The sequence below is a fragment of the Polistes dominula genome, unplaced genomic scaffold (assembly GCF_049000335.1).
Source record: "Polistes dominula isolate Pdom_NZ unplaced genomic scaffold, Pdom_raw_medaka contig_22, whole genome shotgun sequence".
Taxonomy (NCBI): Eukaryota; Metazoa; Arthropoda; class Insecta; order Hymenoptera; family Vespidae; genus Polistes; species Polistes dominula.
In genome coordinates, this window is record NW_028300966.1 from 116,428 (window position 1) to 130,630 (window position 14,203).

The window sequence follows — 14,203 nt, forward strand, 5'->3', positions numbered from 1 at the left end:
CCTTTTACGATATCACGGTCCTTCCTGTGGCTCGAGTCAGAAGAGCGCCATAATTCCAGCTTACGTTCTCGCGTGGCGGAATGTCTCCCGGCGAAATGTTCCACCGCGAGGAAGAGGAAGAAGGGAAGGTAAAGGAAGCGGCCCGAGAGATCCGCCAAAGGCCGAAGGCCCCTTCCAACGAGTTGGTAGAAGATGAAGATACCTTCCGGGAAATTCGATCGGCATTTCGTTCGTACGGCATTTCGTTCGTACGGCATTTCGTTCGTTCGGCATTTTGTTCTTTACGATCGAAAGTGGCAAGAGGTAATCATTAAGATACACAACTCTAATTCATCAGTTAGTTCTCTTGGAAGTAGCTTATGCGCAAACATCCAACTGTAGCAAACTTGTAGACTATAGAAAAGGGCGTGGGCATAGAAGAGAGAGGTATCATCGAAAATGGCGACAAGCTGCAAAAAGAAGAACGTAACGCGTACTTTATTCGATCCAATCGGATCTTTCTTCTTCTCATCATAGGTTCGATGACTCTCCAGGGTGATTCTTCTTCTACTACAACTACTACTCGGTCGGTTCCCCATCCCACGCCCGAGTTATCATAACCACTGGCGTCCGTCACGCACCACTCGGCACTTTATGCCTGCGAGTCCTCGTGCCGCTCGTCATCGCGTAGGGTAAACGTCCTTTATTTCGTTATTTCTCCTTAGAAAAACAGCAGCTCTTAAATCGATACAGGAAGAGGAGAATATCTTCTTCAACGTTTTTCACGATTTCGATCGAGAGATTTTAAGCTATTCTATGCTGAAGGCTATCCGTTAACTCCGTCACATTTCCAGCACAAACGCCCACGCAATCAAAGTCGCCTCTTAACCGATCCTAACCAATCCTAACCAATCCTAACCGATCCTAACCGACAGAGGCGTAAACCTCGGCCGGCTTTCAGATCGGACTTGTCTTCCGGAGAAACTCTGAGAAATCTCCCCTTCCACTAGATGATCAATCAATCTCTCGTCTCCGCCATCTCTCTAGCGGAAGTGAAACGTTCCTTTGGCAAGCGCCGAGCGCCAAGGAATCTGATCCTAAAGGGACGACCGATTAGTTTAGTAATGAGCTTAGTAGCGTATAAAGTTACCTTCGACTATTTTCCGCAATGACGCTTCGATAAGCGTCCATTGCAAACACTGAATTTTTAATTTTCAATGTTTCTAATAATAATATGCCGATACGCGAGCGACATCGTTTTCTCCAACGCATCCAAGGTAGAACCTGTTTGCGTTATTATTATTTAACGGGTCCGCCTCGATACCGCTCAAATCTAGCAATATTTCTAAGAGAAATCCAGTTTTCCTCTATAGCCAAAGGTTTCATTAAGATACTGCAGCATTTCCTCGGATTGTTCTTCGGCACTTTGCGATCTGCTGTTAGTCACTGGTTAGCGGTACTACCGGTCGCGATCGACGGGTCGCGTGTGCACGTTGGGCAGGTGCATCGACAGCGGTAAATGGCAGAGATTACTTTGGAAAGAAGAAGATTCATCCTGGTCGTTACTCTCTCTCTCTCTCTCTCTCTCTCTCTCTCTCTCCACTTATCTCTCTCCACTTATCTCTATTATTTATCTATCCTTCAGGTGTCAAAATTAATTCGATACCTTTCTTTTTAACTTGCAACTTTTATTACAAATACTAACTATAGGATTATTTTTATGAAAGTATATTCACCGTTATTTTCTACAGTCTATTACCATCTAGTTAGTGGGTAACTTGTAAATATCATCTCCGTAGAATGACTATGAAATTTTCTATGCATTTTCGAACCTCGACTTTTGGAGATTCACTTCCCCGACAAATAGTCCAGCCCTTACGATGATCTTTAATGAATTCTTGTCTTGCAGATGGAAGATGGATAGCGAATGAGATTCATCGTCAGAAAGACGACTAATCTGGAAGATGGGTAACAACGGTAGTTCCCATCAACAGTGTCCCTCGAATGGGTTATCTCAAGAGATGGCTCGAGGATGGACTCAATCCTTCCCACGGGAACTGACGAGACACCACTCGCAACCGCCTGGACATAAGGTCCTCCCAGAGCCACCCAACCAAAGGCTCCGTGCTACCAATAATGGTAGTATTATCCACAACGGCGGGACCATAAGTGGACGCAGACCTTCGGCGCTGACGTTGCCACACGATCTTAATAAGGTAACCAACTGTGTTTGCGCATGTGCCTTCCTCTCTCTTTCTCTCTCTCTCTCTCCCTCTCTCTCTCTCTCTCTCTAAAATCTAATATAGACATTTAGTCATATTCTAATAAAAGAACAGTTGATCTTGAAAGATATCGTGTACTTTAAACGTTGACATATAGTAATGATAATATATTTTTTTTTTTTTATCGTTTTTGTATGATTCCAAATAAATTAGGTTCGAAGAAAATTTGTGACGAACCAGGCGGTGCATCGATAACCCGGTTAAGCGTTCGTTTTAGAAAGCCGTTTTTTACTAGAAACCCTCGGAATGTATTACATGACCTTCGAAATACTCCGTTATTTCATTATTATACTAACAATAGGTCTTGTTGAATTTTTTATAAATTTGCCTCGTTACGTGATAGTTGAATTAAACGCATACTCGATTTCATTTCAAGAATTTGGAATCGATAGTATCTAATAAATATGTATTGACCCTTTCTCTATTTAGCAAGGGGTCTTTCGTAGTAGAAGTACTTCGGCATCAAACATCGGCATATCTAGATCACGCAAGTCCGATCATCACTGTTGTCATTATCAAAGTGATACTCATTGTATGGAAAATGAAATGCAAGAATTGAAAAGATTTGGTAGTGAGCCAGACTTGAGGTATTCTCCAACGGAACGGTCCAATACGACAAGTAGGCAACGACACGGTTTAGAACGTCGTCATTGTACCGGTTATTATCCCGAAAGAGATTCTAAAGAACGGGAGAGTCGATATAAAGGCAAGAAAAAGTACAAAGCGCCAGCACCACCTGGTAATGTTATGGCTGACGGTTCCTCGCCCGATTCTTACAAATGGGAACTTGGCCAGGATGGTCGTTGTAAACACGAGGAAGAAGTTCAGCCGCCACCCAGAAAGTCACGGCTTTTTAAAACAAGAGCGGAAACGAAAAGGGCACAGATCAATTGGATGTCCAACTCGTCGTCTACCCAATCCCACCAAGAACGTAATAACGAGGCAGCCCTCGAAAACGAAAGAAGATGGAGGAACGAACGCGAAAATAATAAAAGGCCATCCTGGCGGGAACAGGATCAACAGCCGCAGCCACAGCCGCCACAGCAGCAGCAGCAGCAGCAGCAGCAACAACAACAACAAGATCAATGGTGCAGGGACGAGTTGAGACGTTCGAAAAGATTCGATGGAAAAAACACGCTTCAAAGGAGTATGAGCAGCCCTGAGTTCCAAGCGGAACTGATGCAAGTAGCTAGGAAAGTGAGAAATAAGTTGAACTGTGGCAGGAAGTCGACCGGTCAGCATGATTTCTCCAATGTCGCGTCCGCGTCCTTAGAGCGTAAGAATGTAGAGCTTTCAAAGAGTACGAAAGAAAAGTTGATCAACGAGGAACAAAAAAAGACAGAGAAAAGAAATTCGAAAACAACGACTATCGAGGAACGAACTGTCGAAGGTACATATATCTTTATTTATAAATGAAATTATATACATATATATTTAATATACGAATATTATAATATTTCGATCCTTTCAGATAGAATCATTTCGCGCATGAACGAGGAGAGGAGACTTATAGTGGAGAAATGTAATCGAATGGAAAACAAGACAACCTCGTGCGAGAATCGTAAGAATGATGCGCGGAGGACGAACAAGGAACAACGAGAGGATAATGGAGTAGTTAATAAAAAGAGGAGCGTCGAAGACGAACCTACGAAACAAGGTAGAAAGTCATTAAAAGATAGGCTCGATACGCTTGGACGTTCTATAGAGGAAAGATTTTCGGACAAGCAAAGAAGAGATTTGGAGGATTATCGCAAATCGAGCGATTTATCGAACAATCGAAAATTTGAGGATGTCGTCGATATTGGAAGGACCAGATCGGAGAGTCCAATTAGACATCGCAGCAAAGATAAGTTTGATGTTCGAGGACAAGGATCTGGTAGAGAAAGTACACCAGAACGACAGGAACATAAGAGAGGAGATAAAGAAAATTCAGATCCCAAGTGGTGTAAAAGAGACACCAAAACGAATGACTCGAAGAACATTGACAAAAGATGGTCCGATGGTGAAGTGCTGATACAAAAAATAGATCCAAATGCCAAAGATAAGCTCATGAAAATATCGAACACGAAGGAACCAGTCGAGAACTGGCACATGTAAGATCATTGCCATGAATCTTCATATTTGTTCTAAAATATCAAATCTACAATAGGAATTGTACTTTGCAGATTACCGCGTACAGAAAAGTCAACGCCAAAGACCTTTTATTTTGGCATGGGTGAGGCCTTATCCAAAGAATCGCGAAATAGCGTGGACCAACAAATGCAGCAAATCCAATCGAGACTACAAATTAGAGAAATCAACAAGTCGAACGAATATTTGATGGACGACCGTGACGAAGTAAGTTTTAACGAGCATTGACAAATTGAACGACGATTTGATAAACTGTTCTTTCAGATAAAAAACGGACCAGAAGATATTTCGCTTAAACTTCGACCTACGCTTCCAAAAAAGCAATTAGAAATACCGAGATTTTCTCCTTCAGCAGCATGGAGATTATTGTCCGCGTTAGAAGCGCCCGGTCCAACGATGAGTACCGCTAGCGAAGAGATTCCTGTAAGTGAACTAGAACTTTCTAATAGGAAGGAAGAAACGATCGAACGTTGAATAATTTTGTAAACAATGTAAATTGCAGGTCATGTTTGAAGAAAAGATCGAACGTTTGTCGAGGCCACCTCCACCATTGATAGCTTTGGGACCTCGAAGCTCGCACGATAAATCAGGGGATTCGGGTATATCCGGAGACGCTGGAGCTGGCAACGACGATTCTTTAGACGTTAGTACGATGAACAGAATAAAAACATCGGCAACGAGACCACCCGCATGGACTCCTCAACAAGATTTAGGCGAAGAATCGAGCAGCGATGCTGGCGTAGATTCTCCACCTCCGATTCCGACGCCAATGAAATTTACACCGAAAGCTCACGTGTTCTCTCTCTCTTTGCCACGCGACGACAATAGGATGATGTATCTTTATAATCCCGAAACGAAGGGTAATAAAGAAGGATCCGCGTTCAATTCACTGCAAAAGTTAAAGAGAACGATGTCAGGAGCATTCGGTCTCGGTCCGTTGGATCTCGAAAAGAAACGTTCTGGCGACGTGCTCGATGACAATTGGCTATTGTCCAGTAGTGCACCAACCTCCTTGCAACTCAATCAAATTACGGACGTGACTCGATCCTCGCCTTCTGGATGGAAACAAGACTTCGACGATGAAGACATCGATGGCGATGGCGATGACGATGACATTGATGGCGACGACGATGACGATGACGACGACGACGACGACGAAGACGATGATCAAGAAGATCCTGAAAATAGAAACGACTTCCCTGCAATCATGAAACCTCCGTCTTTTTCTTATTTAGCTTCCGGTGGTCATGTCATGTATCTACCAGAAGCCAACGATACTAATTATCAAGCACAACATTTGAATTATAAGAGCAATGGTCCTTTAAAAAATCATAATTTTGCTAATTCCGCGTTGAAGTATAAAAAGAATATCGTTGATGATCTGAAAAAGTCTTCCACGATCGAGGAAAAATCACGAAAGTCAAAACATTTGAAATCCTATGGGGAGAGATGTTTTCTCGCTGAGAAAAGTATGAATTCGCATAATAAATTTTCCAATTTTTCAAAGTCCTGCGAAAATGTGTCTGAGATGAAACAGAGAAGCACCTCGCCTATCATTGAACAATCACAGAATGTGCAAGACAATAAAGAATCTTCTTCCGAAATCAAAGCACCAATGAAAAATATTTCTAAAGGTAAACGATTTACGTTTCAATCAACTGTTAGACAAATCGAGAGACGTAGGCTAGCCGAGAAATTATCTCGCGAAGCTGAAGCTAAAGAGCATCAGCGAAAAGGAGAGCTCGAAGCTATGAGGAAAGTTGAGGAAGAATTTCAACGGAAACGGGCAAGAGAGAAAGCGAATATTAGACAGCAACTTCGATTATATAATATGGACGAACATCTCAGGTAGAAATTAGATGACTTAATATTTATACGCAACGTACAAGTTACATACTTGATTTTCTATTTAAAACGCTTCGATTTACAGTAGTTTGCCTTCAGCTTGGGACACGTCACAGTTGTCTCGAGCTGATCCCGATGGTGCACCGTCATCGTCAGCCTCGTCACCAACATCTGCTCCACTTGGTGGTACCCTAACGGCGAATCGTAAGAATAGCGTTAGCAGTGACGAACATCATAGAAAAAGAGCAACTAGTTCTGAATCAAGGCAACAACAGCAAAGAGAATACAAAGATTATCGACCGAAATATTACGCTTGGACACCGGAAAATTCATCACATTTAGAGTACAAACAGACTACCGTACATCCAAAAGTCATTTGCGATATTCCCAAAAGTTCTGCAGTATTTGTCGATGCAAATGCCCCCCACGGTCGTGAAAAAGCTACGAATCTAAATTCAACTCCTAGATCTGATAATTACAGGTAACAGCTGTTGTTTAAGCGATTAATATGAATTTCTTGCTATTAAGAAAAATGAATTGTAAAACGCATTTAACAAATGTTCCGTATAATAGAAAGGATTTCGCTCACGGCGCCGTTGCAGCGAGGTCATCCTTAGCTAGCAGCGATAGTGAATTATCGCAACCAAATACCAGGCCACATTCTAGACAAACAGGTGGCAAAGGAAAACCTCTACGTTCTAGGTATGTTCGAGCCAGTCTCCTGTCTTTTCTCCATGCTTAAATACTGGTTAGGTAGCATCGATAATCTTTCAGTTGATCAAATAGGCGAATAAGTAGAACGTTGGAATGGATCTAAGAAGATTCTTTGAATAGACGATTTCATTTCTAAATTCTATTATCGATTATCTTAAACATCTAAAATACTATGCCCAGCAGCATGCTGCATGACCTCATCTTACGCTCATATAACATTTTATCTTTTATTATTGAAAAAGCATATAACACTGATATATTAAAAACGTATAAATTATTCGCAACGAGAGCTCCTACTAATGTTTGGCTTTTGATTTTGATTCCATGCAGGTTTTAAAATGAAAGTAAAGTAAGTAGATTTAACACTTCTAGTCATTTAACAACGCTTTGATTAAAACAAAACAAAACAAAACAAAATAAAACAAAACAAATGCATCACGCTGTTGTACGTGCTTATAAATAATTTACGTATTGGGCTAGAAAAAGGTGTGCCTGCCTATATAAATAATAATACATAGATGGATCATTGGGACCTTGATTGGGATCTTCATTAATTATGATGTAGCTTACGATTATACGAAAGTTTCTCGAAGGGAGAGGTACATAGGGCACAAAGAAAATATAAATGATGCATGTATGTCAGAATCGAAGACAAAAGTGAAAAGAGTGAGAAAACGTTAAATAGGTCGGCTAGCCCAGAACGAAGCGAGGAAGCTGTCAGTTCGGAGGATGAAAGTCCAGTGGAACCAATCAAGCAACAACGAAATCCCATTAATGGCTTTACAATAAACGGAATTCAACCTTTCGTGAGGGAGAAGAGCTATCGACCAATTTCTTTTAACCCTCAACCACCACCCCAGCCCATTCCAAGTTAAATAATACAAACTTTCGTACAAAATGAAAAATTCAATATTTTTGGAAATATCTACAATCACAATTTATAGAATAAACAAGAAACTAGGTTATATGAGATTTAATTTAAAAGAAAAATGTATTTTATAAAGAGAAGAGAGAGAGAGAGAGAGAGAGAGAGAGAGAGAGAGAGAGAGAGAGAGAGATGCTATTTTTAAAACAATATTCAATTCATACGAGTAACTAATGTCAAATAATAATTTATCGTGTAACAAATAACATGATCTAACTCTCCTAACCAAATGTGTTCCATGTAATTCTTGATACACTCGTTTAGTATATAATCTTAAGATATGATAGTGTGATAAGTACAACAACGAATCAAAGATTATTAGCATATGGTAAATACCTTATTGCATTATAAATGAATGCACTCCAACAAAACTGTGTGCCGGAATAATAGTTACATCAAATAAACTATTCCAAATGGTTTAGGGTCCATATTTTGTAATTATGTACAGATAACATGTTCAACAAATTTATACTAATGAATTGTATTCGATTAAATAATTATATTGTTATAAAGATGTCTTTCTTATTCGCATAAATTTAACTATGCACACTGGTAGATGTAATTATTTAACGTAAGTATTAAATATTATTTACTTACAAACATTTTATTTAATATAGACATTCGATTTCAAATTTTGGCGCCATTACGTAGACAATATCAAAAGTACTATCAAGATTAAATGATGTATTTATTAACACTTTTAAATTGTACATTAATCTTGATATGCCATTCTATTAATTATGAACTGACAAATAATTAATTATGTAAACATTAATACATGCACAGTTATATCTAAATGTAAACATATTAAATTTTATTATAGACTCTTTTTTTTTTAACTGACTCGAGTAGTAGATATTACTACTTATTCGTATAATCGAGGATAATTAACGGCAATCAGCAGTATTGTTGTATTAAAAATAAATCAATCTTTTTAATAATATGGAGTACGAAAATGATAAAGAAACGACTTCTTCTGAAAGAACAAATACTATTAAAAAATTAGAAGATCATGTCATGTATGTATGAATAATTTGTCTCTTTTCAAATTCATTTCTACCGCACAAATTTTCAAACCGGTAAAACTATATTGCTTCTTTTTTCTTTGAAATGACAATTATGATATAAATATTCTTATTCTTATGAAGACAATCAGAATTCGAGGCAATGTTATTTGAAGAGACCAGCGACGAGGAGGATTCTGAATCGAGAGAAAAAATAATACAGGAATCTTTTACGGGAAATTTACCGACTGGACAAAGTAGCACTAGTAATGCAAAACGTTTAGAAGATTTAGAAAATAGAGATGAGGCAAGTATCTATTATTGTTTATATTTCAATTGTTTCTACAACATACACAAAATTAATGCTTTTGTTAGATCATTTTATCTTTGATGTGGGTGAATAATCGTTTGGGTGCAGCTTATTACAATATCGTAACGTCAGAGTTATTTGTAATGGAAGATACTCATGATGACACTGTTAATTTTAATATTACAAAGACAATTTTTAAACAATGTCAACCACATTACATTATCACGATACTTGGAATATCCGACGATTTTCTTAATTGTATAAAAAAGCTCGTTATGGTGGATACCGCAGAGGATAATGAAAGTTCTAGCTCGAGCGATAAATCCATTCAAACGATTTTTAAGGCTTTAGCAAAAAAAGAAAATAGTTACGAAACTTGTTATCACAGAGTTCGATGTCTAAAACTCAATTCAGAACCGAAAGATGCTGACAATAATGAAAGAGTTACATTTTTAAATGCTTTGCTTGATTTTAAAGCTCATGCGATGATCTATGCTTTAGGATTACTTTTAAAATTTATCGATAAACATTGGAATACTATTACTCTAGCTCCTTCTGGCAAAGCATCTTTTATCTCCTTGAATTGCATTACTTTGTAAGTGTCTTCTTATTTTATTCGACCCAATTATTTAACTAAAGTTTTAGTTATATTTTAAGATATATTGTTAGATAACAACAACAATGACATTTTTATTTTTCCTTCTAAAGGGAAAAGCTTGTAATGATCGACGATGACTCTTACAAAGCATTAAATATCGTTCAAACAAAATATCATCCAAGTTTCTTTAAATTCGGTAATGCGTCTACAAAAATGCAAAGTGGTAGCTTATTTGCATTATTAAATTGTTGTCAGTCGAGGCCAGGTGTACAATTTTTATGGTTGGTATTAATATTTTAAATATATATATTTTTCTCTTATAGGAGATATCAACTGATTTATTTATTTATTTATTTATTTATTAATCATCATAGGAAAACAATTCGGCATCCAACAAGAGACATCGTAGTACTCAATCAAAGATTCGACGCGATAGACTTTTTCTTGGACCCAACAAATCACAGTGTCGTTGAAAATTTAACAACTTGTTTGAAAGATATTTATCGTTTAACAAATGCAATACTTAGTCGTTATTTAGGCCCACGAGCGAGAGCTTCGGATTGGCAAAGATTGCATAAAGTTTGTCTTCCTATTTCGGAATTTTTAATTGAAACAATTAACATAATAACTAAAGTATATATTTTTTGTAGACTGTTACTAACATAATTTACATCGCGTATATCTGCGAGAATTATGACGACAAGATAGAATTATTCAGAAAAATAGTTAACACTATTACGGATGAAATGCATTACGTGAAATATTTCATTGAATTAATTGTTGATTTTGAAGCGAGCAAACGTGAGAATACATTTGTTGTTAGATCCGACGTTGATCCTCAATTAGACGAGCGTAAGTTTATTTTTCTTTTTAATTCTACTTGTGTTTCAACTTTATCATTATATTTAAACTTTTGTAGTACGTAATCGAAAATACGCGTTACCTCAACTTTTAACAAAAATGGGAGAAAAAGATATGCAAGATAATCTTCCCACATCTGTTACAAGTTGTAATATGGTTTATCTACCAAATATCGGTTACGTATTGGCTATAAAACAATGGGAACGTACTCCACCCGAGGCAGATGATATTCCTGGTTTAGAATTTAAATTTACGATAAACGGTGTACATTATTATAAGAGTCCTTGTGCTAGAGGTTCGTGATACAAAATCATACTACAATGAATCGCTTTACTTAAATGTGTTTTATCTTGTTGAATTATAATAATTATAGAATTAGACAATAGCATAGGAGATATCATGTCGAAAATAACGAAACGACAAAGTGAAATTATGTTAAAATTGGTACGCTATATAAACAAACATGCAAATTCTATATTAGTTGCAATACAACTGTGTGCAGAATTAGACACGTGAGTAGATATAATTTTGATATAATAGAAATAAAGGTCGAATGACATCGCATAATTTTCACGTCAGCTTTTTAACATGGCGACTTACGTCAGATAAAAAATAATAGATAAAAAATGCGTTCTCTATCGGTTGGATGATAATTGTAGAAACACGACAGCCGGGTGTATGGTCTATCATTAGAAAATTTCTTTCTCTTCCGGCAGATTGCTATCCTTCTCCCAAGTGGCACGGAATCATAATTACGTGAGACCAAATGTGGTCATGTCGCAAGTTATAGCTGTGAAACAAGGACGACATCCTTTACAAGAATTTCATACCACATATGTACCGAACGATATTTATTCTGGACAAGGGAAAAGCCTTGTCAAAATTATAACCGGTCCGAACTCTTGCGGAAAGAGTATATATCTTAAGCAGGTGGCACTTATAGTGTTCATGGCTCATATCGGTTGTTTTGTACCTGCTAAATCTGCGACCATTGGTGTTATGACTCATATATTAACACAAATTGTTACTATAGATAGTATTTCGTTAGATGCGAGTGCATTTTTGCAAAGTCTTCGACAGGTAACACATTTCGTTACAAACGAACCGAATAAATTCATAACAATCATTTATTTACAGATAAATATGGCCTTGTATGCGTCTACCCCAAATTCACTCATAATAATCGACGAATTTGGCAAAGGCACATCAGAGATAAATGGTCTTTCATTACTGACTGCCGTTCTAGATAGCTTCGCGGAAAGAGCCATTTATTGTCCTCATGTATTCGCTGCAACTCATATTCATCGCGTAACAGAATTGTTGCTTGAAAATTCGATGATTGAAGCTCAAGTACTTTAATCATTTCCAATTCGTTCATTTGTCAGAACACTGTATTAAATCTAGTTTATTGTTTCCAGACTTTTGAATTCATAACAAACGAGGACGAATCTCTTGCATTTCTTTATCGTTTAGTAGTTGGAAATACTACTTGCAGTTTTGCGCATTCCGTAGCGAAAAGTGCTGGTCTTAACGAACAGCTTATAAAGCGCAGCTTGGAGGTATTTTTAATCTTGGCAAAATTTTATTATATATATATATATATATCTTAAACATTCGCGTCTTTTGAATTGTTTTCATTAATATAGGTCTTTAAGAACTTAAAACAGGGAACTCTTCCTTCGCGTATACCCGAAGTTCAACGAAAAGATACGTAAGTCCAACCCCATATCCCTAAACGCACGAGATCGTATAATCTTTTATTTTATTATTATAATTTTAGGGTAAAACATATCATCGAGAAAGTAGTCGTTCCAGATGTTGATTTTGATATAGAAGAACTCAAGTCGTGGGTACGCCAAGCGATATTACCATCGTCCAACAAATTTTACTAAATTAAATATAAATATTCGAATTTGATTTGAATCACTCGAAATAAAATGTTTTATTTTTCGTTTCGACGTAATATTTGAATTGAAAAATTGCCGCCAAATGTTGCTAGCGTTAAAGTTTCAAATTGTAGTTGAGAGATGGCAGTTGAAGCGCCTCTTAGGAAATGGTTGTTTGAGAGACGATTCCAGTAGATGGCAACTCGAGCAATTCAGGGCGAGCAGCCAACCACGAGCAGCCAACCGCGAGCTGGCGCTCGCGATCTTTCCGTTGTCAATAACGGACAACACTGGCAGTATCCCGGCAGAAAAGTGAACGTCTGTCTCTCGCTTGATTCAATGTACCTTCCCCGGATGTGATTCGTAAAGGCGATTTCAAGCGTGTACCCGTTATCTCTGTGTACGTTTAAAGTTATCGCGATCGGCGTTTTAGCGCGCTTCGTTTTAACGTCGTCGAGAAAAAGACGAGAACGAAGACGACTAGTGGTGTAGAGCGTCTCTCGTCTTGATGATCGTCGTCGCGTCAACCGACGACGAGTACTATCAAATTATCAGAAAAAGGAAGAAGGAAGACAAATAAGCAAGCAGGAAAAAGAGATTAATCCTTGTCGAAACGTTCCGCGTGCGGATCCGACATTTGAAAGGATATTTGAAACGACAATCGGGCGTGTGCATTGCTCGGGGAGAGTGAAAGAGACGACGCCTGTTTTTTACGTTTGAACGGAACGGTAGGTACGATACCAAAGGAACAAAAGGAACAAGAGAAAGAAGAAGAAAAGGAAGACAGTGACTCTCGTCGTTCTTATTCGTTCTTATTCGTCAAGCGAGTTGAAGAAACATCGCGATCGTCTTTACGATCGGCGCCACCGCAAGCGCCGCTGCTCTCTCTCTTTCTTTCTCTCTCTCTCTCTCTCTCTCTCTCTCTCTATCTCTCTTTCTCTCTCCCACGTCTTTCTCACGTCTTTCTCGACGATTTCCGACCGTTTTCGTTAACTCGACGTGTGTTGGCAGAAACTAACGTACACCCTTGCAGAAACGGCTCCTTTCTAACCGCCGAGGATCATCCGAGCTTACCATTTTGGAAAAGAACGTCGAAATTTGAAATAAAAGGAAAGAAGTCATCTTTTATGCAGCCGAAGGACTAAATGACCATGGACCGCGGCATGTGCAACATCGAAACCGGCAATAGCATAAACATCAAGAGAACTGACGGTGAGTGCATTGTCGTCCTTCTGTTTTTTTGTCTTTATCCTTACCCTTACCCTTACCCTTACCCTTACCGTTGCTGACTGTTGTTAGAGAGAGAAAGAGAATTTTCAAATTTTCGCGGCATTCTAGCCTTCATCTCCTCTTATCATCTTTTGCGCGTGAAATTTGCCGCGAACGGTCTCCCTCCCCCCTTCCATTTGTCTAGCGGGTGTATCGATAAGGATTTGAGCAGCCCTTCGCGAAGTCGACCGTTAAAATATTTCGCGCGTGGGCTCTCTCTACTTCTCCAACATCAGCTTCATGACCGGTTCTCTTCTATATCGTTTCTTTTCCAATCTTCGCGTTCCCATACACAATTCGCATTAGTATTTGCTTTAGTTTTTCAACTAATTTCCTCGTGACCGTTGGGTGTGACGCCATATTGGCATTTTTTCATCTTATTTTATGCCCCCCTCTCGTT

General features: G+C 38.4%; 2 protein-coding genes across 6 annotated transcripts in view; both read left to right on the forward strand.

Moving 5' to 3' along the window:
* The window catches only part of LOC149032423 (uncharacterized), a 32,598-nt gene extending 24,211 nt beyond the window's left edge, over positions 1-8,387 (forward strand). For 2 of the 4 annotated variants that reach the window (XM_089172898.1, XM_089172899.1), the window contains exons 2-10: positions 1,889-2,195; positions 2,691-3,651; positions 3,733-4,354; positions 4,427-4,598; positions 4,656-4,814; positions 4,894-6,239; positions 6,322-6,717; positions 6,810-6,938; positions 7,636-8,387. In XM_089172898.1, the coding sequence (XP_089029024.1) occupies positions 1,944-2,195; positions 2,691-3,651; positions 3,733-4,354; positions 4,427-4,598; positions 4,656-4,814; positions 4,894-6,239; positions 6,322-6,717; positions 6,810-6,938; positions 7,636-7,825 (4,227 nt within the window). In that variant the 5' untranslated portion in view covers positions 1,889-1,943 and the 3' untranslated portion in view covers positions 7,826-8,387. Of the gene's footprint in view, positions 1-1,888; positions 2,196-2,690; positions 3,652-3,732; positions 4,355-4,426; positions 4,599-4,655; positions 4,815-4,893; positions 6,240-6,321; positions 6,718-6,809; positions 6,939-7,280; positions 7,585-7,635 lie in introns of those variants that run through there. The other 2 variants (XM_089172900.1, XM_089172901.1) reach the window with 2 other exon arrangements.
* A 346-nt stretch (positions 8,388-8,733) lies between these two features.
* On the forward strand, positions 8,734-13,747 carry LOC107070645 (mutS protein homolog 5-like). 2 transcript variants are annotated; one of them, XM_089172933.1, is made up of 13 exons: positions 8,734-8,894; positions 9,024-9,186; positions 9,255-9,784; positions 9,898-10,068; positions 10,162-10,366; positions 10,438-10,639; positions 10,707-10,943; positions 11,022-11,160; positions 11,365-11,728; positions 11,786-11,998; positions 12,067-12,207; positions 12,295-12,359; positions 12,429-13,747. In XM_089172933.1, the coding sequence occupies exons 1-13, from the start codon at positions 8,818-8,820 to the stop codon at positions 12,538-12,540; spliced, it is 2,619 nt and encodes an 872-aa protein (XP_089029059.1). In that variant the 5' UTR covers positions 8,734-8,817; the 3' UTR covers positions 12,541-13,747. The 2 variants fall into 2 exon arrangements, with proteins under 2 accessions (XP_089029059.1, XP_089029060.1); XM_089172934.1 differs by having other exon boundaries at positions 11,786-11,956; positions 12,429-12,611.
* Positions 13,748-14,203: the final 456 nt, after the last annotated feature.